Here is a 23596-nt window from a genome sequence, read left to right on the forward strand (position 1 = left end):
GTTGAATGTAGTCTTAACACAAGAAACTCACAGTTCACATAACTTAGTGAATTAACTTAGCTAACCTTTCATTCAGCATTGATAACATTTTTAAGTTCTTAGACTAGGTCCAAGTAGGTGATCAGGGGCCAAAATGTGTTCTCAGAGTGGGCCCCAATACTGTATCACGACCACATCCCGATGGCAATTAGAGGCTGCGATTGTCATTTGGGTCCTGGGGTAAAGGTGTAGATGGGTAGATATCACTTTTGTAGAATAGAACATGTAAATTAATGTACATATGTAAATATGGGTGGGTATAGAGAAAGAGACCATATCTGGCTTTTATAATTTTGGCATACAGTATGTATGAGATGAAAGACACTGCACCAGTGAGTGACATTTATAATCCATCAATCAAAAACCGGTAAACTCTGTCACACCATTGTGCATATAAGATGACTTTCTGGTTAAAATCCACATGATATATATATGATTTCATATACATCATGTATATATATATGCAACATTTCAGTGTTTTTCTTTTCTTTTGCAAAACAAACTCTTACAGTTTTCCTTACTAATCACAAACTTTTAAAGCCTAAGGTACTACACACATTCACACTCAGTAGCCAGACTCCAGTTATGCAATCTCAATAACTGTAAGAAACCACTCCCACATCAACACACACACGCACACACACACATTCAATTTTTATTGTTTAATTAAATAAACCAACCCGTGGCTGTAGAAGATTAGTGGTTGAGATGCCTCAAAGTCATAGTTGGCTACAGTTTACAACCTCATGGGTTTTCAAGTGTGTACTATAATCATAGAGGTTTTTTAGCTACTCATTTTCATATTTTCTCATTATGTTGTTACAAGGAATATGACAACATGTCTGGAGGACTGGATATTTATTGGTTGCAGCAGTTATGTTTTCCTTTGATCTGTTTTTAATCACTATTCCTAATATCATTAGGGTTATTATTACATGTTTTCAAGCTGAAGTGTTGCTGGTAGGCAGGAAGGATACAGAAACATTCATCTCATCAAGTTTGTAGATTGCATTTATAATATTAAATTTTTCTGTATGATGTTTTTACTCTTGAAATAAAGAAGAGGTGTATTTTAAATGTGGTCTTGTTTGCTGTTCTTACTGGTGACATACAGTAATGTGGCTTTTTAGTGTTTGTTGCAAATATGAACATGTGGTGAACTATAAAGAATCATAAAAGTAGTAGTTTAAACTCCTAAAGCATTGTCAGCTATAGCCTATCTTGTTTGTTAGGCAGTACATCCCCCTAGTGGCGGTCTTGTGCTCAATCATCACTTGTTACGTCAATCAAGTGTAGCCAATACCAATGAAATTACCCAGTGGCTCAGCTACACTGCAACTGAGGCTACTCTTACCGCAAATAACAGTATACTTTCCAAACTCATAACCAATAAGCTGACTTGGCTGGTTTCAAGTACCCAGCTGCCCAGCGGCTGTGTGGTCCTAATAATCTAACTAAGAGAGTATCTGCGAACTAACGTTAAAGTAAAGCATGAACTACATTCAGCCATTATGTAAGAATTAGATTTTAATTCACACTAGATACACAAATGCAATATGATACATGACACAAATGATAAAAAAATGTATCACCATCAGCATTTTGTAAAAATGTATACAATTTTTTTAAAACACAATTATTGGTTCCTTCACATGTTGTGACATAAAGTGACACACACACAAAATAATAATAATAATCCTATTTACAATACTAAGCATAGGCATTCAGTGCCTTATCCTCTGAACTTGGTGACACAACAAGCTACAAGTACACCTCTGACTTCACCAATGCTTTCTATTAGAGATCATCTCAAATTCCTTTCACTATTCAATATTACTTCAGGCTGTGGCCGACAGCAAGCTACACATGGCCAATAATTTGTTTATGAAAATCTTTATGTTAATTTGGAGACAATGACACGGCTGAACTGCTAGCTACTCATATTGTTGTACACAGTGACTTGTTGAATTATTGACTGAATCTTACTAACATAATATTAGCTTTCTGGCTCACAGCTGAGCCAAAGGACTCACTATGAGTTGGCTGGACTTTAAATATTTCCAGTCGGTAATGCGTATCTAAGGTCATTGCAGAAGATCCTTATGGGAGTTCCTTTTTTGCAGTCAAGTAGGATTTGTGTGCTTCCCTGGTTATAATTTCACATTTGCTTCTTCATAGAGAGATTCCAACCCTCAGAAGTACTGTGCTTGCTAAACAAACAAATGGAGACATTTAAGATTGAATGCACTGGGTAGATATATGGGGTGTCATATTCACCAGAGGAGGCAATAAGTAAGAGTTGTCAACACAACATTTTTACCAAGATAGTTTGAAGTATTGAATCAGAGTTGTGTTGTCAAGTGTTGGCTCGCACATGATTGTTTCGATGTTGACGACTTCACCTTCTTTGTGAGGTTGCTTCGGGCGTCCTGCCCAGCCAGGAAGTAAAGGATGGGGTCCAGACAGCTGTTAGCACTGGCAAGAGGTCGAGTTACCTTGTAAGCCACACTGGAGGCCTCTAGCAAATTACAGCTGACCTGAAGAACACATAAAAAGTGATAAACTGAGCTTTTTTTTAAAAGTCATTATAACACATTAAACAGTGTTTTCTCCTCACCTGTGCTGGATTGATCTGCTGTAGGTATCTAAAAGAGTAGTAAAGACTCCTGGTGAGGTGGAAAGGGAGGAAGCAGAGCATGAACGCTGCCAGCACGATGATGATCATCTTCACTGACTTCTGCTTGGAACGTTGGGCTGACAGGCCTCCCCTCTCGCCTTCTTCTCCCCCTCCAGACGCCCAGCCAGGCTCTAGAAGCTTCCGCACCATGAGGCCATAGCACACCATCACCACCATGAATGGCAGGGCAAACATGAGAACTGACACAATTGAGCTGTACACCAAGAAGTCATCAAAAAGCTCTGGGCTGGTGGTGTCGTAGCAGGTCCGCCCACCTTTCACATCTCTGGCATAGAAGATAACAGATTTCAACTGAATTATTTAATGGTACTGCTGCCTTGTTTGGCACAGAAAAGACATTGGAGTGATGAAAGAGAGGAAATAAAATGTAAATTTGCTAGCTTGCTGGTTGTTTGTTTATTTGAGTATGTCCCATTAAGCACTCTAAGATAAGAGACTTGGCAAAATTGGTGTGCACCAAAATCAATAGTCCACAGTTTCACTACACACTTTCAATACAATAATGAGGTATATAAAGTAAAGGAGGAACGGAGAGAAGTGTAGAGAAAGAGAGAAAGGACAATTACACAAATTTAAATCACCTTATTCTTGAGAAGTAGAGGATAGGTGCCTGGCAGAATAAAATACAGGCCCACACTGCCACAGATATCAGCCTGGCTCGACGAGCGCTGAGCCAATAGAGAGATCGGACTGGATAGCAGATGCCTACAAACCGATGCAGGCTGATACAGGACATGAACAGAATTGAACCTGCCAGAGAGAGATATTTAATATTTCTTTTCATACTATATCGAGTATACTTATTTAAATCTGATTATTCAAACCATTTTTTAGAATTTATTCTTTCCATGACATGGAATAGTATGATTACATAGTATTGTAAGTTACAGTTTTGTGTTGTGTCATGTATACTTGTGGCTCATTTTGTTGTCTTAGGTCAGATCATATTACATGGATGGTTATGATGTTGTCATGAGACCATTACAATTGCCATGAATATTTTCCTTGACCTCAACTATAGTGGTACAATTTAGGCGTAGTAATGAAAAAGTTTTATTACACCATCAAATAATTTCATGATGGTGTCATGAATAATTTCCTTAACCTTAAATTCATTGGTAGAATTTAGACAAAGCAACTTGTAAAGCTTGTTGTGTAAGCTCCAGCAGCTATAGAGCCCATCACATGGGGAACAGGTCAAACTGGCCTTGTATCCCCCAGGTGAGTGTTGAAAATCTATTACCATAGTCAAGGGACAACTGACTGTGTTGAATGAGATCATTTGCATGTCTAAACGGCTACAGTTAACAGCAGTTACATAACAAGTAAATTTATCTGTCCTTAAGAAAACAGAAACTTCAGCAGCCAAATTAGAGGGAAACGAGAAAATATTTTCTTTATAAAATATGGCATATAAAATTTGGCATTGTGATACGATTTGATGACATCTACATGAAAAGTCCAAATTGTACCACTGTAGTTGAGATCAAGGAAATATTCATGACTATCCCAAACTGTTACCTACCATATAAGTTGGTATAGAACAGGAAGCGTATGACCTTGCAGAATGGTTCACCGAAGGGCCAGTCGTTCTCGTCTGCGTAGTAATAGATGAGGAAGGGCAGTGTCAGGACGTAGAGAGTGTCACACATCGACAGGTTGAACATGTAGATAGTGGAGGGCTTCCAGCGCTTCGTGCGGAACACAATCACATACAACGCTGTAGCATTCAGTGCCAGGCCAATAAAAAAAACCAGCGCATAGCTGACAGGAAGGAGAATATATTTAAATTCTTCATTAAATTTACAGTAATATCCACTGCCGTTGCTTGGGTTGGTATTGTTGTAAAAGGTGGTCATCTTGGTAGTGAGAACACCTGAGAAAGTACAAAAGAAAGGATTATGATTATGTTGCATTTGAATCTAGAGATAGTTCTTAATCATACACACAAAAAATATACAGTGTAATCATGCAAAAGTGACATCAACCTAGATTACATTTATTTTGAAAAAGCCCCAAGCCTTCACTTTGGCATCATTGTATAATTATAATTCATGCCATCCACCCATTCTTTTTGGGAGGGCTTTTGATGCTTTTATTTTTGACAGCAACAGCTGAAAAGTGACAAGATATGGGCAATACAGAGAGAAGGGACAACATGCACAAAGTTTCTGTCTACTGGAAACAAAGCTGAGGTGCTGTATTAGGGACACAGCATCTCCCGTTTCAGAAAAGGTAATTTAGTTAATGAAAGAGGGTCAGAGAGACAGAGAAAAGGAAGAGCAAATGTGCAAATATAGAAACATGTGTATTTTGTGGCTAAAATACAGTGAGAGTACTATGTCTGTTTAAGCAATGTAGTCTTCCACTGCCTGGCTAAACAGGTTTACAAAATTATGACACAACACCATGTCTCAGCAGATTACTACTCACTCTAACTAAGCCTAACTGCTTCAATTACTTTCTCCTCGCCCAAAAGAAAAATACTCTCACTATTTTAGTACACCCAACGAGCAGAAGATTCAAACAAAGACTTGTGTGGCAGCCATCGACTTTAAATGGAGAAGCATGTCGAAGTTTTCCAAACAGATGAATAACTTTTTAACTCAAACCAGACTTTGTTTTGAGACCTTTCCTTCTGATTTACTCACTGGCGTGCATGCTACGTTTTTGCCCCACTTAACAAATCTGTGTTTCAGCTCAAGGTCAAATGAGTAAGATAAACACCTATGATGCTATGTGGCACCTTAAAAAAAAAACTTGCATGCAAATTAAGACACTGCATGCTGAACTTACTTGTTTTTCAGTTGACGGTTGAGTTAACATTTTTTGCTTGCACGCTCTGTACCCTTCACTCTACCCTTTTTTCTCTTCAAAGCAGCTGAGGGTTAAATTTAACAGATAACAGACCTGAGAGAGAGAGAGAGAGAAAGAGAGAGAGAGAGAGAGAAAGAGAGAAAGAGAGAGAGAGACAGAGAGACAGAGACAGAGAGAGACAGAGAGAGAAAGAGCAGCCCCTTTTAAGCCCCCAAATTCTTCTGACCTGCTGTGTGCATGCCATACCAAAGTGAGCACAACTTACTATTGCTGAGGAAAAATGAAAAATGAAAGCCTTGTTCCCTATAGACAAAACCCATAAAATGTATGAATTTACTTACACTGTATGAATGCTACTGACTTTCAAAGAATGTCCTGCATCGATCTGTTTCCTTATTCTCACTGTGTGTCTGAGTGTGCTGTTTGGCTGAGTGCGTACCTAAGATACTTGCGGGGGTGTGTGCCTGTCTTACAAGCTGCAGCGTGCATACAGCACGTCAGTAGTTGGGCCTGGGGCTCTTCTTTCCTGTTAAGTCTTGACCTTTCAGCACCATAATTTTGTTTAACTTAAACACTCTTTACATTTACATATGTTATTCACTGTTTTTTCAGAGACATTATTTTAAAATTTAGTAGGTAGTTTTTACTCGGACTAATGCCTAAATACATATAAAGAGTTTTTAAACACCATTACCTGTGACTTCTGTACAATGAACTAATAAACTAAGCTCCTTTTTGTACTTTTAGTTGAAGTACTTGATTGTTTTTACTGTAAAATGCCTTACCTTAGTATGGTCAAAGAATATAGATACTTCTAATGCAAATCATAAGTCATAAACCAATAGCATCCTGGCAGGATTCTAACAAATACAATATGATCCAACAATGACTGTCAGCCATTTTCTTCTGTGCCTCTGGATGCCAGTGTGTGTAAGTGTGTGTGCATGTGTTTGTTAGTTTGAGAGGAAAGGTGAGAAAGAGTACTTAATGTCTTACCTGTTCCAGAAACTCTGTGTATTAATGATTATACAGCCCTTAACCTTAACTTTGGCCATGGCACGTAGGAGGTGTGAAGTAAAATACTTGCCCTTCCAGTTTTTTTTTTTTTTTTTGTCTTTTCTTCTGTCTACCCTGGTAGAGTCATATAGTATTTCCACTCTTGTCTCTTTTGTGACACATTTTTACTCTGAAACCTACACAGTACTTTACAGTAGTCTGACTGCATTCATTCCCCATAGTAACAAGTCTTAACCTTGATTTCCACTATCTATCTGTTTACATCTATGCACTGCAACCTTATATCTCATCCAACAACCAATATTTAATTAAAAAAATTAACAACCACGCCACACACAAACATACATATGCTATACAAATGCATGCAGGCGCCCTCCATTGTTATGTATTTCTTTAATTGTTCACTCAGCACCATGAACCCGATGACCCTATCCTGTCTTCTCCTTGATATATCGTAGATTTTTTAAAATATGCAATATCTTACTATAAATAACGTCATGAAATGCAGGTTTTTATAAATCGATGTTTATTTTGATGTGTATGATATTTCAGCTGGATTAAAATGACCGTTTTTTCTACTTCCAAATTTATTATTATTTATACAACTCAATCGTCTAAAACGTGTTAAGATTGCTTATGTTTCTTTTTTTTCGATCAGCTCTCCTTTAAAAAAATAAAATAAAAAATGTTTTTTGTCCTGATCGATTTTTCCTTGATCGACTGCGGTTTCTTGTTGCTATGCAGGTCTGCAGGACGCAGCCTCCTGTCAGTGTCAGGCTTTTCTCCTTGAGAGCAAATCCAACAAGAAACACTGATGCTCAGTGAACAAACTGTCTCGTTTTTCTTTTTCTTTTAGTTATCGTGCTTCTCGACCTTTATTTGATTTGAAACATCCTTTGCGCAAGTGTTAATCGAGGTTTACTGTCAACGCCGGGCGAGAAAAGGCAGAACAACAGAAAGGATGTCTCCCGGTGTTTTTCATCACACACACCGGGTGCTTCTGCCTTCTCTGCCCGCATAGGGGAGCCGTTGAGCTGGGTTGCTGAAGGGGTTCCCCGTTAATACCCCCCCATCCCTTCCCCTGTGCTTTTTCCCTCCCCGCCTGTCTGCTCTCCTGCTTCACAACACAGTACAGTACACACTAGTCCTCTAGTAGTGGCGTGTGCCGCCTCTCCTCTCCTCTCCTCGTAGCTTCAGTTTCTGTATAAACCAGCCATTTATCATCAATCATGGCCGCCGGAGTACAAATTTAACTCCCGTCTTTTCCTCCCTGTCGTCTGGAGGGGAGGATTTTTTTTATTTTTGTTTGTTTGTTTGTTTGTTTGAGGAAGACAAAATATTATTAGTCCCACACTGATTTTGGATTTCCTCTTGGAATTACAATACACGTCTCACAAGGGAAACACCATTCATGTCAATACTTCAAAATGCAGCCGCCGCCGAGGAAGGTGAGTGATTTCCAGGGTCCGTTATGTTTTTAGCTGTGGGCTGTGCAGACAATGACATACAGATAACAGTAATAGTAAGCTGTGGATAGTGTTCCTTACACACACACACACACACCCACACACACACAAAGCTTCTTGTGCCGCAGGCTTAAGAAAATATATAAATATATATAAATATAATTTGCTAGCCAACATTAGCAGCATTTGCTAGCTCGGTTAGTGCGTAACCTAGTAACGTTAACGTGTATCTGTGCAACCGTTACAGCGCGAGCCGTCAAACGTCAAATAACGTTAGCTCGGACAGCGCTAGGTGGGCTAACGGTTTTATACAAAGCAACACACACCGTGTTAGTGAGAGAGTATCATATTTTTACTTTTAATACGTCCTGTAGTGGCAATAACTTTAAATGAAAAAAAAAATAACTTATGTCAGCTGGAATTAATACAGCGTCCCGTTGAACGTCAGCTCATTTTAGCTCATTTGTACGGTACGTCGTCAAATTGTGACAGCACAACAAAAGCCAGTCCACGTTGTGATGCTTTTTTATCTGTGAAGGGGGAGACCTTCAGTCTGTCCAGGGTCATTTCATCAAAGCCTGAGCTGACAAAAGCTAAACACACACACACACATACACACACACACTGAGGAGGAGGAGACATGCTGGCAGAGCCATGTCTGATGTCTTATTGATTGTGTATGTGCTGCTGAGGAGTGACCACAGTCCCCTATATAGCTTGGTACCCAGTGTGTGTGTGTGTGTGTGTGTGTGTGTTGTCCTGAAATAGATGCATGAGAGCCAATTACCCTGCTGTGAACCTCTGCACACTTTTCTCTTAATTACCACATATTCCCCCAGTGCAATTTATGCTCTGAGTTTCTACTCACAGACTGGCCTTGAACATGTCATATCATGTCTGTAAAACACACACACACACACACACACTTGAACAGGTCCTTTCATCACTGAGACTCTAAGTCTCTCTATACAGTTGTCTTGTTCCACGGTGTGCGATCAAGTGCTCCATTACGGCTATATTCATTTTTTAAGGACTCGCTTGTCAGCCGTCAGTTCTTTTCCCCCCCCCGTTCAATTTGCTGTGCAAATACTTCCCCGCGAATAAAAGAGAATCTGCAAGATACTGATGTGTTAGGCGCTGCCAATGTGGCTGGCACACGGTACACACGCTCACAACCCACAGCACCACAGCCAGAGTGTATCAGTGTTTGGCTGTTTGATACTAATAATTTCTCTCCCAGTGTGACATACTGCCCCGTAAGTGTTTTGTCTGTGTCTCAGCACATCTGCTTACAGACCGAGCCTCGTTTGACTCTCGTATATTAGTTTTATGTGGCTTCAATTAAAGATGGCTGCTAATGAGGATGAAAAAAGGCAGTATATTGCTTCACAATTGCTCCATTTTATCTATCTATCTATCTATCTATCTATCTATCTATCTATCTATCTATCTATCTATCTATCTATCTATCTATCTTGAGAGGCATTATAGCCATTTTTTGTGGAGCCGTTGTATTGATTTTATTGAACACATTTTGTGGTATTCCTATAAATGCCTGGACAATAAATCTAAGATATCAAACTACTGACTTCATAGAATTCTTAATATACAAACTGTACTAATTTCTCACCTAAATGTCTAAGAAGAAAGTGCTTCATTTATGTCTTCAAACTGACAATAGTTACACAACCAATGGCAGCCAAGTGATCTTGTGTTGTGGCAGTGTCACATCCATGTGTTGATGTTTGGGTTACATAACAGCACCCGCTTTCTTAGTGCGCACACCTACCTGCTTCATCAGCTACCACTACACCAGCCGAGCCCTTTCCCTTTTAAACATGACCTTTTAATATGCCGCATATCTCTTTCACGTCATAATTCATGTCTCCACGTCCCGTCCTTACCACTGACACTCTCTGACACTGACTCTCTTTCTCAGTCTCGCCATCTTATGGTCCGACTCTCCCCTTTCTCATTTTGTCTCCCCATCTCCTCCCTGTCACCCTTCGTCCTTCCCCTTCACGCCCTCTCTCTCTCTCTCTCTCTCGCTCTCTCCCTGTGGTCTCCGATGAGTGATAGAAGGTAAAATCAAGTGAAGTCATTTTGCCCTGATAATGTAATGAACCACTCCCTCCTTATCTTCAAAGACACAGCACATGAAAGCAAAGAAGGAGCTCTGCAGTGTGTGTTGGTGTGTTGCTTTGTGTGTGTGTGTGTGCCAGTGTAGTGTGCGTTATGTTGTTGATTGTTTTGTCTAGAACAGTCATGAATTTGCCCACTGTTCACTCTGGTGAATAGCTGATGGAATTCACCCGACAATACACAATGACCCTCACAGTGACTCTGTATGTGTGTGTGCTTGTTTGTGTGCATATTAAGAGTGACATCACTGTTTTAGACAAGGCTGTGTGAATAAGTGCAGGTTATAGCTCTTGGTCTGACCGCCTAAATGAACGTGTGTACATATAAGGACACAATTAACATCTTTCACAAAAGCACAAGGAGCCTGTCGGTTCATAAATTATGTTAAAGTGTCTTCAGTCACCTGCAAAAAGCCTCCTCCAGCCTCTCCACAAGTCTGACAGAACCCGGACATTGATTGTTACATTGATGGATTACTGATGGGAGTGTGTGTGTGAGTGTGTGTGTGTGTGTGTGTGTGTGTGTGTTCCTTTCAGGTGACTCTAGAGAGTTGGGCGCAGTGACTGATTGGCAGATACAGTGATAGATGGGGTTAAATTGTGCCTGCGTGTCTGCATGTAGGTCACAGTGACTCAGGAGATGAATTATTTGACACTAATTTACCAAAAGAACATTCAGAATGTGAGTTGTAGCCCCCTTTTTCACGTCTCACAAATCCTTCTGTGTCTTTGTCTCCATGAACTCCATTATGACAGACAATGAAAGAAATCACAACAGAACAGTGATTTTGAATCTTTTCACCTCATCGTTGCACAAGATGAAAAGAGTGAATGTACTGCTCAGTACATCCAGGGAACTTTGGGGGGTTGAAAATAACGTTGAGCCGTGCTAAAACCAGTCATTATATCTGTGGATCGGTACCCTAATATTGGTATTATTGTTAATAGAGCTGAAACAGTTTGTCACTGATTGATAAGTCGATCAACAGAATCAATCAATAACAATTCTATTAGTCATTTAATTGTTAATCAGGCAAAAAAGTCAAATATTTGCATCTTCTACCTTCTAAAATAGGGGATTTATCACTTTCTGTGCCGCATATCATTTTAAATGGAATATATTTTTGACTTTTTGACTGTCTGTTGGATTAAGCAATTTAAAGATCTCACCATGTGCTTTCCAGAAGTCTGGAGTTCAAAGTCATTATTTTTTAACATTTCAAAGAGGCTTTTCATGAGAAAAATAAGTGTCAGTCACAATCCAACTGGACATTGCTACCGTGTTTGACTTTTGGTGATTTCATGCAACATTTAATCAAGTGGTGGCTGCTGGAACAAGAACCATTACTATTAATTATTAATGGGTATATGACTTTGATGTAGGTGGAGCATTCAGAGTTTACTAAACTCTTTTACAACCAGGAATAGACGATATTTTAGCTCTGCTATGATAACCAAAATCTCAGCTGATACATAGTTTTATATCTCTTTAATTAGAGTATCAGTAAGGAAGGATAAAAGTTGTAGAGTTGGGTTTTTGGGTAGGTGATTGTGAGAAATGAAGTAAATACACATGCACAGACAGATAAATAAATGACAAATCTTTTACTCGACGTGTCTTTTTATTTTCTCCAGGTCAAAGTGACACAGGAGCTGAAAAACACACACACAGAGCAGATGACAAGACTGCACTTTAAACACCAGACTGAATGTGACCTGCTGGAAGACATGAGGTATGGACACGCACATCTGTATCACATGCATGTACTCAACAGTTCTCCATATCCATTTGCAAAAGAACTGAGGAATACGCTCGCCAGCTGCCAGATGATTTTTGATCTAGTCATCGCGGCTGTCTGTGATGTGCACGCCATGCGCACGAAAAGAAGGAAACAGCTCATGAGTGAGGGAGGAGTGGCATGGGAAAGAAAAAAGAGGAGGAGTATTGTCATATTCCAGTTTTTTGAGAAGGACAAAGGGTCGGGAAAATGACGAAGGAATTTCCTGCTGCCCTCTTCCTGCTCTCCGACTCTGTTTCTTTCTTCCCCTCTTTCTTCGTCTCTCTCTTCAGTATCATTCTATATCTGTCTCTGTCATCTTTTCCTTCTCCCTCGGCTGCATTTTTCCCCTCCTGTTTCTTTTCGCTCTGACAATCTTTTTGTCTGCCTTCATATCTCTCTTTTTCATTTTGGCTCAGCTCTGTTTACTCATGATGTGTGTGAGTCTGGCAGCTTTCCCTTTTGGATTTGGCACTGGGAGGAAACCCTGGTTCCTTCACATGCTCTCATTTTCTGTGTTGACTAAGCATTGATTATTTATGACAGCAAACTCTCTAATTCTGCTTCCCTGCCTCCATCCCCGTCTTTTCCTCTCTTTCTCATTTTCACACTTTCTTTACCTCCTCTCTCTCCCTCTCTCTGACACTTCCCTCTCATTCCCCTCTCCTTCTCCCACTTTCACTCTTGGGGGCAGCTCCAGCTGTTTGAGAACAGATTGCCTTGTTGCTGCTGGGTTTTGGAGAGTGAACAAGGCCTCGGTCTCACTTGTGGGAGAGAGGGAGAGCCAGTTTAGCATATGCAACCACAATGTGTTAGTTCTTTCAGTCAGTGAGGGATGGAGCCTACATGCCACTGGGTAAAGATCTTCAAATTGGCTTTGTCATCTTCATGGTTGAAAGATACTTCCTGCAGTGGTTTCTCAGTAAGTTCCTCTAGCCAGTAATGTTTTGTAGTTATTTCTGATAACACAATGTCATGGTGGTAAAATTAGGAGTGATTATGGAGACTGTCTGTGATGTGGCACCGATGACTTTGTTGTAGAGATGGATGTTTTTGTAAGATAGTCAGAAAGCATCAGAAGGGTTAGGGTTGTAAAAATTCACATCAGTAGCAAGATGGCCATTCAGTGCTGTTTTTGACCTGTTACTGTTAACCAGCTGTTTTTTTGGAAGTGTGCTACCTGAGGCGCTAAAAGGCGGCAGCTGGCCAAACTGTCTCTGTCTTTACCAATACCACAAAAATGACTTGTTGGCATGTGTCTGAATAATGAAAGTAATCTGGTTGTGCTGGTTGCTCACCTGGTAAAGAATGCGCCTGATGCACTAAGGCTGCAGCGCTCTGGGTTCGATACCTCTTATAACAAATGCGTCCTTAACTGACCTGGCTGTTAATGCAGCAGGGATTTCCAGCGGAAGAAGCAATTATTGACCTGTCCCCATCCAGGGTCAGTATGGCGAATTGAAAACTGCAATGATGCCTGCAAACGCTCGATATGTGGACTACAGTAGGAAGCCAGCCGGTTGGCTAACAGAGGGTCATTTACAGTAATGCTAATTAATGCAAAGTCATATTTCTGTAAAAAGACTCTTTTGATAGACCCTTGTTTAGACTAACCTTACCTAACCATTGCTAAGATGCTAATGTCATATCAACTGAACAGTCTCTAAAATGATTTCTCTTTAAATATCGGAACCCTACAAGGAAGGTGTGCTTATATAGCCTAATGAAACACACATATCAGGATGACAAACACTTTTCTTTGTCAAGCCTTCGTTAGATTTTAACTCTTAAATCTCAAAATCTGCTTGAATGTTATTTTACCCTAATTAATCCACAGGCTGGCTTTAATCATTGTCGAAGGAATGTCCTGCTGCCCTGCTGCAAGCTATAGTACATCCCACCTATATACCAAATGTAAAGGGTAACAAAGAAAGAAAGAGAGAGAAAGGGCCGTGTCTTTAATCTTCTGGGACTGCATTTTAGTTGGGCTAGTCTTGGGAGAGAGCGAGGAGATGACGAAGTGGTGGACAACTTGTGTCCTCAATCCAGCTAAATCCCCAATACCCTTATGTCTGCCTCAACAGCTACACACACACACATCACCCAGTGCAAACCTTAAAAATAGGAAAGTCTCATTCACCTCAACACTGCTCTAGCTGTCAAACACACACCTGTCTGAGCTGAATAAGAACATAGGCCGTGACACATTTTCAATATTGTAGTTGTGTTGGTTTTATATGTCGATTTTGATCAGTGAAGGACATCACCATAAAACTACAGTGCCATGATGATGGTCTTTTTGCAAAGGGCAAGCATGCTCTGCCCTGCATTCAAAATCTGTTCCCATGATTAAGCAAGATATGGTGTAGCTTACGTCATCATACCCCTCTGTGAAGATGGTATTTGTTTTGTTGTGATGGATAGTTTTCAATGTCACAATTTACAAAGAGCATCATCACTTGTGGAGAAACAAAGTATGAAAGTGACATTTTTTTTAATTTATAGCTGGTGCCTGAACTGCACTGGATCAGATGTGTGGGCCCTGATGTAATTTAGAAATTAACCCCCCACGTCTGTGTTTTGTGCTGCACATTTGCATGGGACAAATGAAATTTGTGTATCGCTCAAATTTATTGACCAAATCCTAGGAATTATCTGCAGATATCATTAAAACCTAATGGGTCTACATGCTGAGTAGCTAGATGAGCCTCCCCAGTTTGAACCCAAAACGCTATCAGAGTCCTCATTAATGCATTTCGCTGCAGCCTCCATAATTTAGGAACGGGAGGAATAGCAAATCAAGGACTGATTGTGGAAAAAAACCCAAATTTATGCAATGCTGATTCACACCCTCCTAATATAATTAGGTGGCCTTTGTATTTTTGTGAAATGACTCCACAGACAACCTCTGTTATTCATGCAAAATCACAGAAGGACCCCAGGTAATACTAGACCCGAGGGGATAATATGACAAAGAAGATGACAAGGTAATTTCTAGGCAAAGGTGATTCTTCAACCATGGCCTACTTTAACTTTATTTATTTATATTTAACATATATTTAAATGTGTCATATCCTAAGCCGATAGCTGAGACACCATTTCCCTACTGTGCCTTAAGAAAGCAGCAGCTATGGCCTATACATTTGTAAACTGTATGACTGAAACGATAACAGTGATGTACTGTTTCAACGTGTTTTTGTTTGAATAATAAAAAGGGTCTTGTAGGTATGAGATAGATATTGCAAATGAAAATCAAAGCAAATCATAAAACACGCAAAATAACTTGTTTACAGTGTTTGGTACACAGAAATACTAGAATAATTATGTCCTTAAAATTCAATGCAATGTAGAGTAAAGGTCTTACTTTCATGTTGCTTATATTATTTTCTGTTTACTGAGTCTGTCAGAGAGTTGATTCAATTGTGTCACCATTTCAGAGGCTGCTGTTTGTGGTGCTGTTATATCGGAGCTGCATTATGCTGGAAGGATCTTCTGATATTTCTAATGTTTTGTCCAGGGGAAAAGCAAAAGCATTTTCAGGATTTGTATAATGGAAAAGACTATGCTCAGTTAACTTCAGTCTGGCAACAGATGCAATTTCCCTCTGATTAATTAGCCGTGGCAGAGCACTAAGCAGTCAGTCAGTGCCGAAGCTTGATTCAGAGACAGATTTCAAGTGCTCTACTTCAAATTATCCTGAATTGTGACATCAAAAGTGACATCCACCAGCTTTCAGATCAGCACAATAGTTTGCTACGATGCCTGAGAGGGAACGGTATCTGGTATATCTCGGTCAGATCCTGTTTCCATTTCTGATTTTGTCACAACACAGTGATAATGTTTTGATACTGGTATTATCTTTTCCCTTCTTGCGTACTGTGTACCACATGAAAGTCAAAGCACACGGTTGGTTGCAGAGTGTCTTAGAAACAGGATGTCTTGTTAGCAAACTACTCTGCATGATTCAAACCCTAATTTTAGGCCTGATTTAGCCCTAACAACTGATTTTTTTTTCAAGGCTGTGGAGAGTTTGTGTAAAATAGAAATAGAAAATCTAAACATGTCTCTTTAGTTTCCTTCCACACCATCAGGGCTTTACTAATTACCGAGCTGCGTTTTCTCAGGCTTTTGCATAGAAACAGAAGAGAAGTGGTGGGATAGGTTTAAAGAAAGCGAATGTGTTCAATGCTACCACACAGCCTCTTAAAGAATTCTCAGATTGAATCCCTAACATTCATTTCAATCTCTGTATCACTCTGAAATGAGATAAAATGTTGCCTGCTTGGTATGGAGTGGAAAAATCTGCAGCGAATCTGTCCTATTATGCGTTGTGGTGATCACGCAGTGTGAAAACATGACCACCCTCCTCCGCCTCTGTCTCTGTCTGTGACTCATGTTGCTTATCCTGTTGTCACTGATCTCATGCTGCGTCCTGTAAACCATTGATCTCAGCTGTTTTCCCACGTTTGATCATTCCCTCTCTCTGCCTTTATACACACACACACACAGTACATACACTTAGTGTCCTCTCCACTCTCAAGCACTTAAGTATTTCCTGTCATACACACACTCATCTGGGCATTTTCTTTCTCCCTTTCGTCTTCACGCACAGCTGATGCTGACACTGCTTTTTGACCCATGCAAACACACACACACACGGGACGGGCGGACAGAGTAGTGGGGCTGGAAGGAAAGATGGAGGAGTGGATAAGGAGAAAGCAGAGAAGGCAGAAGAGGTAGGGATAAGAGTGGAGAGTGGAGACTTCAAAGCAGAGGTGGAAAGGAGGGTATGGAGAGGTTTTAAGGATAAATAGAAATAGATTGTGGGCAGAAAAAATGAAGGGAGCGAGGAAAGCAAGTGTAAAGACAACAGTAGAAGTACAGTATATTCAACAGGTATTGTACTTGAATCTAAATAACCATTCAGTACTTAATCAGAAAGGTCTGCTCTGCTTATTTTCATTCATACCAACATGCATAGTCTGTGAGAGATATTTCTAGCTGGTAATTGGGTGTCCATACTTATGAAGTCTCTGCTGCGGAGTGTAACCATGGTAGCATGAAAGGCCTAGACATGTCCACAGATCCCAGTGCGGATGTATGTTTGTCGGCGTGTCTATGTGTGTACTGGTGTTGACTTCTGTGTTCCATAAGCCCTCAACTTGTACCAGACTGTACTGCACTACTCTACCAAAGCAGGATATGTCAGATAGAAAACAGTCATACCTGCATATGTGTCTATGGATGAAAGAAACTGAATTTATCATTTTAAATATGCTCAAATTGATTGGTTTCCTTTAGCTACTCATATCAGATACTGAAAATGAGTCACCTCAGTTTTAAGTATTGTGACTGAGTTTCTATGTTTACCATTTCTTTTGCATGCTCCATCCTACTGATGAAATTCAGTTTGGTTGGCAAAAGTTTCTCAAGAAAAAGCCGTTAGGCAGTAGGCCCCCCCGTCAAACAGGAGATGCTGGTTTTGAGTCTGTATTTAGGATTATTATTAGTGTATCAAAACATGAAAGAAAATCCGGTCCTCAATCATTTGCTTGTTTTAACATGCTTTTCTTGTTTATTATTACTGTACACTGAATATGCTCGGGTTTTGTTTCAACACATAAGTAATTTGAATATTGCTCTCTATATGGATACCTTCGGGCACTGTAGGGAACTGTGGCCTAGTAAAACTGTCTGTAGTAAACAGGAAAGCCCGGGTTTGAACCCTAGCAGTGCCTTTTCCTACAGTGAAACTTATGTTAGATATTAGGAGATTTGGATGAATTTTGAGCAGATTATTTCTTGTGAATATTCCTGAGTTTTCCTGATATTTTCAGGGACTTTTTATACAATATATTGTGTTTTTTTTTTCTTCATTTTTAATAATCACACATAATCATTTTTTTTTTCTGACAAATTCTTTCAAGTTTTCTTCAAGAATGACAATGGGCAGCACAGCATTACAGGCAGACTGCAAAATACACCTTTTCTGTCCACTGGTCAAATGGCTGTTCAAATTTGCCAGTCACTTGCATATGTTACTAGCATCTGGCTGGTGGCAGGTGCCATTTTTGTGCCCTGGTTACCAGAATCAGAATCAGAATCAGAAATACTTTAATAATCCCAGGGGGAAATTATTTTGTGCCTTGAGGTAACAGGAACAATGACAATATTTCAACATAAGTGTGAAGGCATATAGACTCTTGGACCTATTATGCAAAGATCCTAGTGCAGGAGTTGTTAGTCACATAGACTGAAAGAAAAAAGAAATTTCTTTTTCCCATGTTCTTCTTCTAGACCTTTACAAGTATTGCTTCACGTTGCTTCTCTTATCTCTAGGCCTTGGCAAAAACATTTTCCTAAATCCAGAAAATGTCAGTTTTCATCACTGTGAAGGGCAGCAAGTTCTCACTGAACCACTTTGAAGCACATTGACCATTGAAAGATTTTGTATGGTTCTACCAACTACAGTGTGGCATCATGTAAGACAAATAAAGCTGCTTGGTTAAGACTAGTGAAAGGTCATGGTCAAAGCAACTAAACTGCATAATTAAAGTTTGGCTGGTGAAATATTCACCAATGATGAAATACTTCCGGTGTAGACAGGCTGAGGAGAAGTAGAATATGTACCAATATAAGTGACTAAATATATCTGCTGCAGTCAAGTGAGAATCAAGCTTGTGACCGGACGTTTGACGGTTCAGTCCCCTGGACCGGCAGGATAAATCTGTGTAGGAAAAGTGAAAAAGCAGCACCTGTCCATCCCTTATTACCACTGCTCTTGTGCCCTTAAGCAAGACCCCTAATCCCAACTGCTCCACTGGAGCTGCTCATTGGCCAGCAGATCAGACTGTGATTGTGCTGGACAGTTTCCAGACTGCATGAATGAAGGACAGCATTGGTCTCAGTGAGACTACCCTGTATAAATAAAGGTGAAAATAACCAAGATTTTTTTCCCCTTTAGTGCACAGCTAGGTGCTGTCACACTTGATGCTTCTAGCTGTCACATGTATCCATACTTTTATTGGTATAATAAGGGAACCAATGACAGATTTAACAACAGATCCAGTGGTCAGTGGTGAGTTTTGGTGTGTTACTTTGTCATTACTCAGCATGTACTGTTTGTTAGTTGGTTATAGTTCCTGTCTAGCAAACAGGAGATTGTGGGTTTAAATGCAATCAGTGCCTTTAACACTAGCTTGCCAGTTGTGTCATGATAAAAGATTACTGTAAACATAAAAAAATTTCACCTTTGTCTAGGAGAACAAAACTCCAAGTCATGGGAACTAATATCAGTTTTCTCACCAATCAGAGGTCTGCAGTGCTTTCATTTCATCTTTAGTATCAGCTCAACTTGCTTGATAAAGGCACCATGTACACCATGTACTATCCACAATGTTTGCTGAAATTATTGGTTCCATCATGTTGAGTCAAGTCAGGCCACGCAATGTAAATGAGACATTAGACAACCAATGAATCTTCCTGAAGGTGTTGCATGGTTGCAGGTCGAGTTCCCTTATGTGTGCTAACTACTGTGCGACTTTAGATATGTTAAGGGCTGACATCTTGAAACACTTAAATGTCTCTGGTACTGTCATGTGGAAGTGAGGGGATTTTTTTTCCCTTGATGCATTGCAGCTGTCACACTGATTCAATTAGAGATTGGAGTCTACTGAACCTTCAATGGGGGAATTACATCTCACACAATCATTTCATCACACATGCCCAGACTTTTATGCACACCATAAGGGAACTAATAATATTTGTTACAACACAATCCAATGGTCAGTGGCAGTGACGAAATTTGACCCAGGGGGGGTGTCTATGAATGTCTGATTTATGAAGCGCATTTGTGGGTGTAAATGCAGTTAGTATAACAACAGGATTTACATATTTTAAAACTTTTTGCTAGAAAACAGAAGGAAGTACAGCTTACATTTGATTGACTGTCCTAAAGGCTTTTAAATATTTTTTGACTGTTTCATACTTTCAGTCTTTTTCTCCTCTTATATCATCTCATAATAGACTTATTCACATGTTGCCAATGACTCTAATTTTCTGTTGTAGTGTAGGCTTATGATGTTGTGACACTGCACCTTCGTGTTAACTAATAAATACTACTAAAACTCTCTCAAACTCAAGCTCCAAAATTTGTATCATGTTGGACAATATTCAATTATTTATTTATTTATTTACTTTTTGATGCATCTGGCACATAAAAAGGACGTAAGGAAACAAGAGATCCTGGGTTCAAATACTAGCAGTGCCAATTCTAAGTCAGAACAAGTTTAATTTCAGATAGACATAAGACATAAGAGAAGGAGCCAAATACTCTTACTTTGAAAGTATTTGCAATATTGCCATGGTAGACTCAAACTCAAAACTAATGATAATAAACTTTCTATATCATTTTCCAGATTCCTCATTTATTGAAGTCAAAATAAACATTGCTCTCTGTGATGGTGCTATAGGGCAGCGGTCCCCAACCACCGGTCCGCGGGTCATTTAGTACCGGGCTGCACAGAAATATATTCTTCTCCAAATTACATCCGTCTGTGCCTCTTGACACGGGTTAAGACAGGTCAAGACGCTCGTCTCGGTCACGTGATATGTTACCCCAGTTAAGCCCTCAAAGCTAGCAAAAATGAGTAAAAAACAAACCTCTTTGGAAAGCTTCTTCAGCGACCAAAACAAAATTACGGAATAGACTGGACATAAGGAACACACTTCACGTGTCATTGTCTCCCATTACCCATTACTAAATGGGACGGGTTTGTTGCGGAGAAACAAGCTCAGGGCTCCCACTAATTCAGCGTAATGGTGAGTTGTATTTTTATGCACTTTGTATTTGTTTTTATGCCGGTCGCATCATTTTATTTTGTCGTATTTACCCCCCACACCTTGAAGGCCGGTACATGAAAATATATAATACATGAGACCGGTCTGTGGCGCAGAAAAGGTTGGGACCGCTGCTATAGGGCACTATTTTAAACTGTATAAAGATAAATAGACATATTCTCTGTGATGTCACCCATAGAGCTGTTCTGAAGCTCCCTGTGGTTGGCTCTGGCTGTCACTATCTTGGCAGTGCTGACTGGTGGTGCCCTTAATTATGTATTAGTTTAAGCCGTAATATTATTTAAATGGTTGAGTTGTGTAACAATGGGTTGGCACTGATGCCTTTAGGTGTGCAGTTTTCATGTTCCTTCTATGTGTGCATGGCCTCTTTCTTGGTACTCTAACTTCTTCCCACCAACAAGTCCAATCATATGCAGGTTAATAGGTTAATTAGTGACTCTGAATTGCCCATAGTGTGTTGGCCCTGTGATGAAGTGCGCCTTGTTCAATGTGTGCCTAGCCTCCTGCCCAGTGTCAGCTTGGATTGGCTCCAGTCCCCCACAACTCTGATAAGGAAAATAGATGGATGGGGTTATATAAAACTTCACCTCTCCCCATACAGTTGTCATGAATGGGAAAACTAACTAAATCTATTGAAATTCATCAGAATGTGTGCAACCTAAAACCATCTGGGAAGATGTAATTGAAGGAAGTTTCCTTATGGGCCCGCAGGGCGCTGTGGCTTAGTTGGTTAAAGCGCCTGTCTAGTAAACAGGAGATCCTGGGTTCGAATCCCAGCAGTGCCTTTTGGGGTGGCTGTAGCTTAGTCAGCTTAGGAGCCACAGAATGGCCAGTTCAAGTTTAGCTTGGATCAAAGTATGTATGGTGGACTTTTGGCTGGAGAGGTGTCAGTTCATCTCCTGTGCACTGCCTTGGTGCCCTTGACCAAAATACCAAAACCCTTACTCCTTCCAAGCAGCTCCTATGTATGGATGCCCATCACTTCAGATTTGCATGTCTATGAGCCCTTTTGTGTTTGTGTGGTTGTATTTTAAGTAAAATACATGTAAAAACGGCTTATCAATTGCTTATGCTTATACATATGGGTGCAAGCATGTGTAAAAAAAAAACAGGCTATGATCTAGATGTGACATTCCAGTGCAGTTGTACTTGCAGAGATTGTGGATAAGGGGAAGATTCTTTTTTAGGAAGGTACAGTAATATTTGGTGTTTTCATAATATGAGTCTTCAATGCAAAGTTATCCTAAATCTGACTATTTCCATTTGAACATAAAATAAAGCCTAACAACTTTATTTTTAACGTTTAACCTTCCTTACAGTATATACACTGTTTAAATTTGACCAGTCAGCATACTAACAATAACAATAAAATATAGATCGTAGAATGAAGTAAGATGGATTCCCTTGACGTCAATGTCAAGGGCGCTGTGACTTAGTTGGTTAAAGCGCCTGTCTAGTAAACAGGAGATCCTGTGTTCGAATCCCAGCAGTGCCTTTTCTACAGGCCAGTTCAGTTGTACTTGGAAAGATCACCGATCATGGGAAAGTCAAAAAGGCTAATTGAATATGCTGTCACAATGACACTATGTGTGATCAAGGTGATCAGTTCCCATCAATAGCAGTCATTCTGACTATCTCGAAAATAAATAAATTAGTGGTTCTTAAAGATTAACTTGTCTTGACAATATGTAAAGTATTTAAATTAATTTGGCATTGTAATAATAAATGCTTTCTACCCTATACCCATCATCATTCACTGTAGTTCCAACTGTAGAACTCATTGTTTAAATTTAAAGTAAAATAAGATTTTCCCAGATATGTGATGTATTGAGGTTGCCTGTTTAAATGCTGCTATCTGAAGAGCTGTTTTGAAGCTTACTGTGGTTGGGTCACCATCTTGGCAGTGCTGACACCACCAGCACCAACCTGTATTGGGGTATGGTCATTGGGGGAGGTCTCCCCTTAGTCACTAGGGGCGCTGTGGCTTAGTTGGTTAAAGCGCCTGTCTAGTAAACAGGAGATCCTGGGTTCGAATCCCAGCAGTGCCTTTTCACCTGTTGGGCAAAGTGCTGTTCCAAGATTGCAATTTGAATTTACAATGGAGATGCTTGCAATACTCCTCTGTTGCAGTGTACTCCACTAATAGTCTCTTCTGAATGAATTATAACCACAAGGTATGACCTTCATTCATCCTTACTATGAGAATACACTTGCACTTATCTCAGGAACACAGACTACTTAAAGCTATTGAGAATAATGCTGACATTTCAGTACATTTCACTTTAGAAAAAACAAATGGCCACTTCCAGTATTTACTAAGAGTTGTCATCATTTATTCAGACAGCTAGACCTGGATGGCCAGTAAACCCATCATTCTTTTGACTCACTGATCGGGTTCAGATGTTGCATAGTTTAGTTGCTCATTAGTCTTTGTGGTTGTTTGTATATCATGTGTTGTAAAGTGGACACTGGAGATTCATGGTGCCTTGAATTGCAGCACATTGATATGAAGCATAAAAATGGCACCGTCACTACCAATCTAGTTTACTAATGAGCATGCACATCTATCAAACAGCAAGAGGAATTAGAGTTTTAATGTTATGAGTGAAGCGACAACAAAACGACTTTATTGAACTGAACAAGTGCCTTTGTTCAGTTTATTGTGATGTGAGAGATCACATTAATGTTGGGATTATCCTACGTACCATTTACTGAAATATCTTCTGTTTTAATCCGTTTACGGATGTGGAAATATCCAGCGGTTAAGATAAGCACATACCA

The 23596-nt window shown here is 39.8% G+C and overlaps 2 protein-coding genes and 3 non-coding genes across 11 annotated transcripts in view; 4 read left to right on the forward strand and 1 right to left on the reverse strand.

Annotated features, from left to right (window-relative positions):
* Positions 1 to 1574: 1574 nt before the first annotated feature.
* The window catches only part of p2ry2.1 (purinergic receptor P2Y2, tandem duplicate 1), a 42677-nt gene continuing 20655 nt past the window's right edge, over positions 1575 to 23596 (reverse strand). Inside the window, exons 1-6 of one of the 4 annotated variants that reach the window (XM_027280382.1) lie at positions 5896 to 6084; positions 5534 to 5647; positions 4263 to 4613; positions 3319 to 3487; positions 2657 to 3002; positions 1576 to 2576 (exon numbers count right to left, since the gene is read on the reverse strand). In XM_027280382.1, coding sequence (XP_027136183.1) covers positions 2382 to 2576; positions 2657 to 3002; positions 3319 to 3487; positions 4263 to 4596 — 1044 coding nt within the window. In that variant the 5' untranslated portion in view covers positions 4597 to 4613; positions 5534 to 5647; positions 5896 to 6084 and the 3' untranslated portion in view covers positions 1576 to 2381. Of the gene's footprint in view, positions 2577 to 2656; positions 3003 to 3318; positions 3488 to 4262; positions 4614 to 5533; positions 5648 to 5895; positions 6085 to 6550; positions 6767 to 23596 lie in introns of those variants that run through there. The other 3 variants (XM_027280383.1, XM_010742806.3, XM_010742807.3) reach the window with 3 other exon arrangements.
* fchsd2 (FCH and double SH3 domains 2) overlaps positions 7354 to 23596 on the forward strand; it is a 62253-nt gene continuing 46010 nt past the window's right edge. Inside the window, exons 1-2 of one of the 4 annotated variants that reach the window (XM_019274639.2) lie at positions 7354 to 8019; positions 11814 to 11911. In XM_019274639.2, the coding sequence (XP_019130184.1) occupies positions 7999 to 8019; positions 11814 to 11911 (119 nt within the window). In that variant the 5' untranslated portion in view covers positions 7354 to 7998. Of the gene's footprint in view, positions 8020 to 11813; positions 11912 to 23596 lie in introns of those variants that run through there. The other 3 variants (XM_010742809.3, XM_010742810.3, XM_027280381.1) reach the window with 3 other exon arrangements.
* On the forward strand, positions 21527 to 21600 carry trnat-agu (transfer RNA threonine (anticodon AGU)). The gene has a single exon. It is a non-coding gene; the product is annotated as a tRNA-Thr (tRNA).
* trnat-agu (transfer RNA threonine (anticodon AGU)) lies at positions 22237 to 22310 on the forward strand. Its single transcript has one exon. It is a non-coding gene; the product is annotated as a tRNA-Thr (tRNA).
* trnat-agu (transfer RNA threonine (anticodon AGU)) lies at positions 22790 to 22863 on the forward strand. Its single transcript has one exon. It is a non-coding gene; the product is annotated as a tRNA-Thr (tRNA).

This window comes from Larimichthys crocea, chromosome VII (genome assembly GCF_000972845.2).
Source record: "Larimichthys crocea isolate SSNF chromosome VII, L_crocea_2.0, whole genome shotgun sequence".
Classification (NCBI taxonomy): Eukaryota; Metazoa; Chordata; class Actinopteri; family Sciaenidae; genus Larimichthys; species Larimichthys crocea.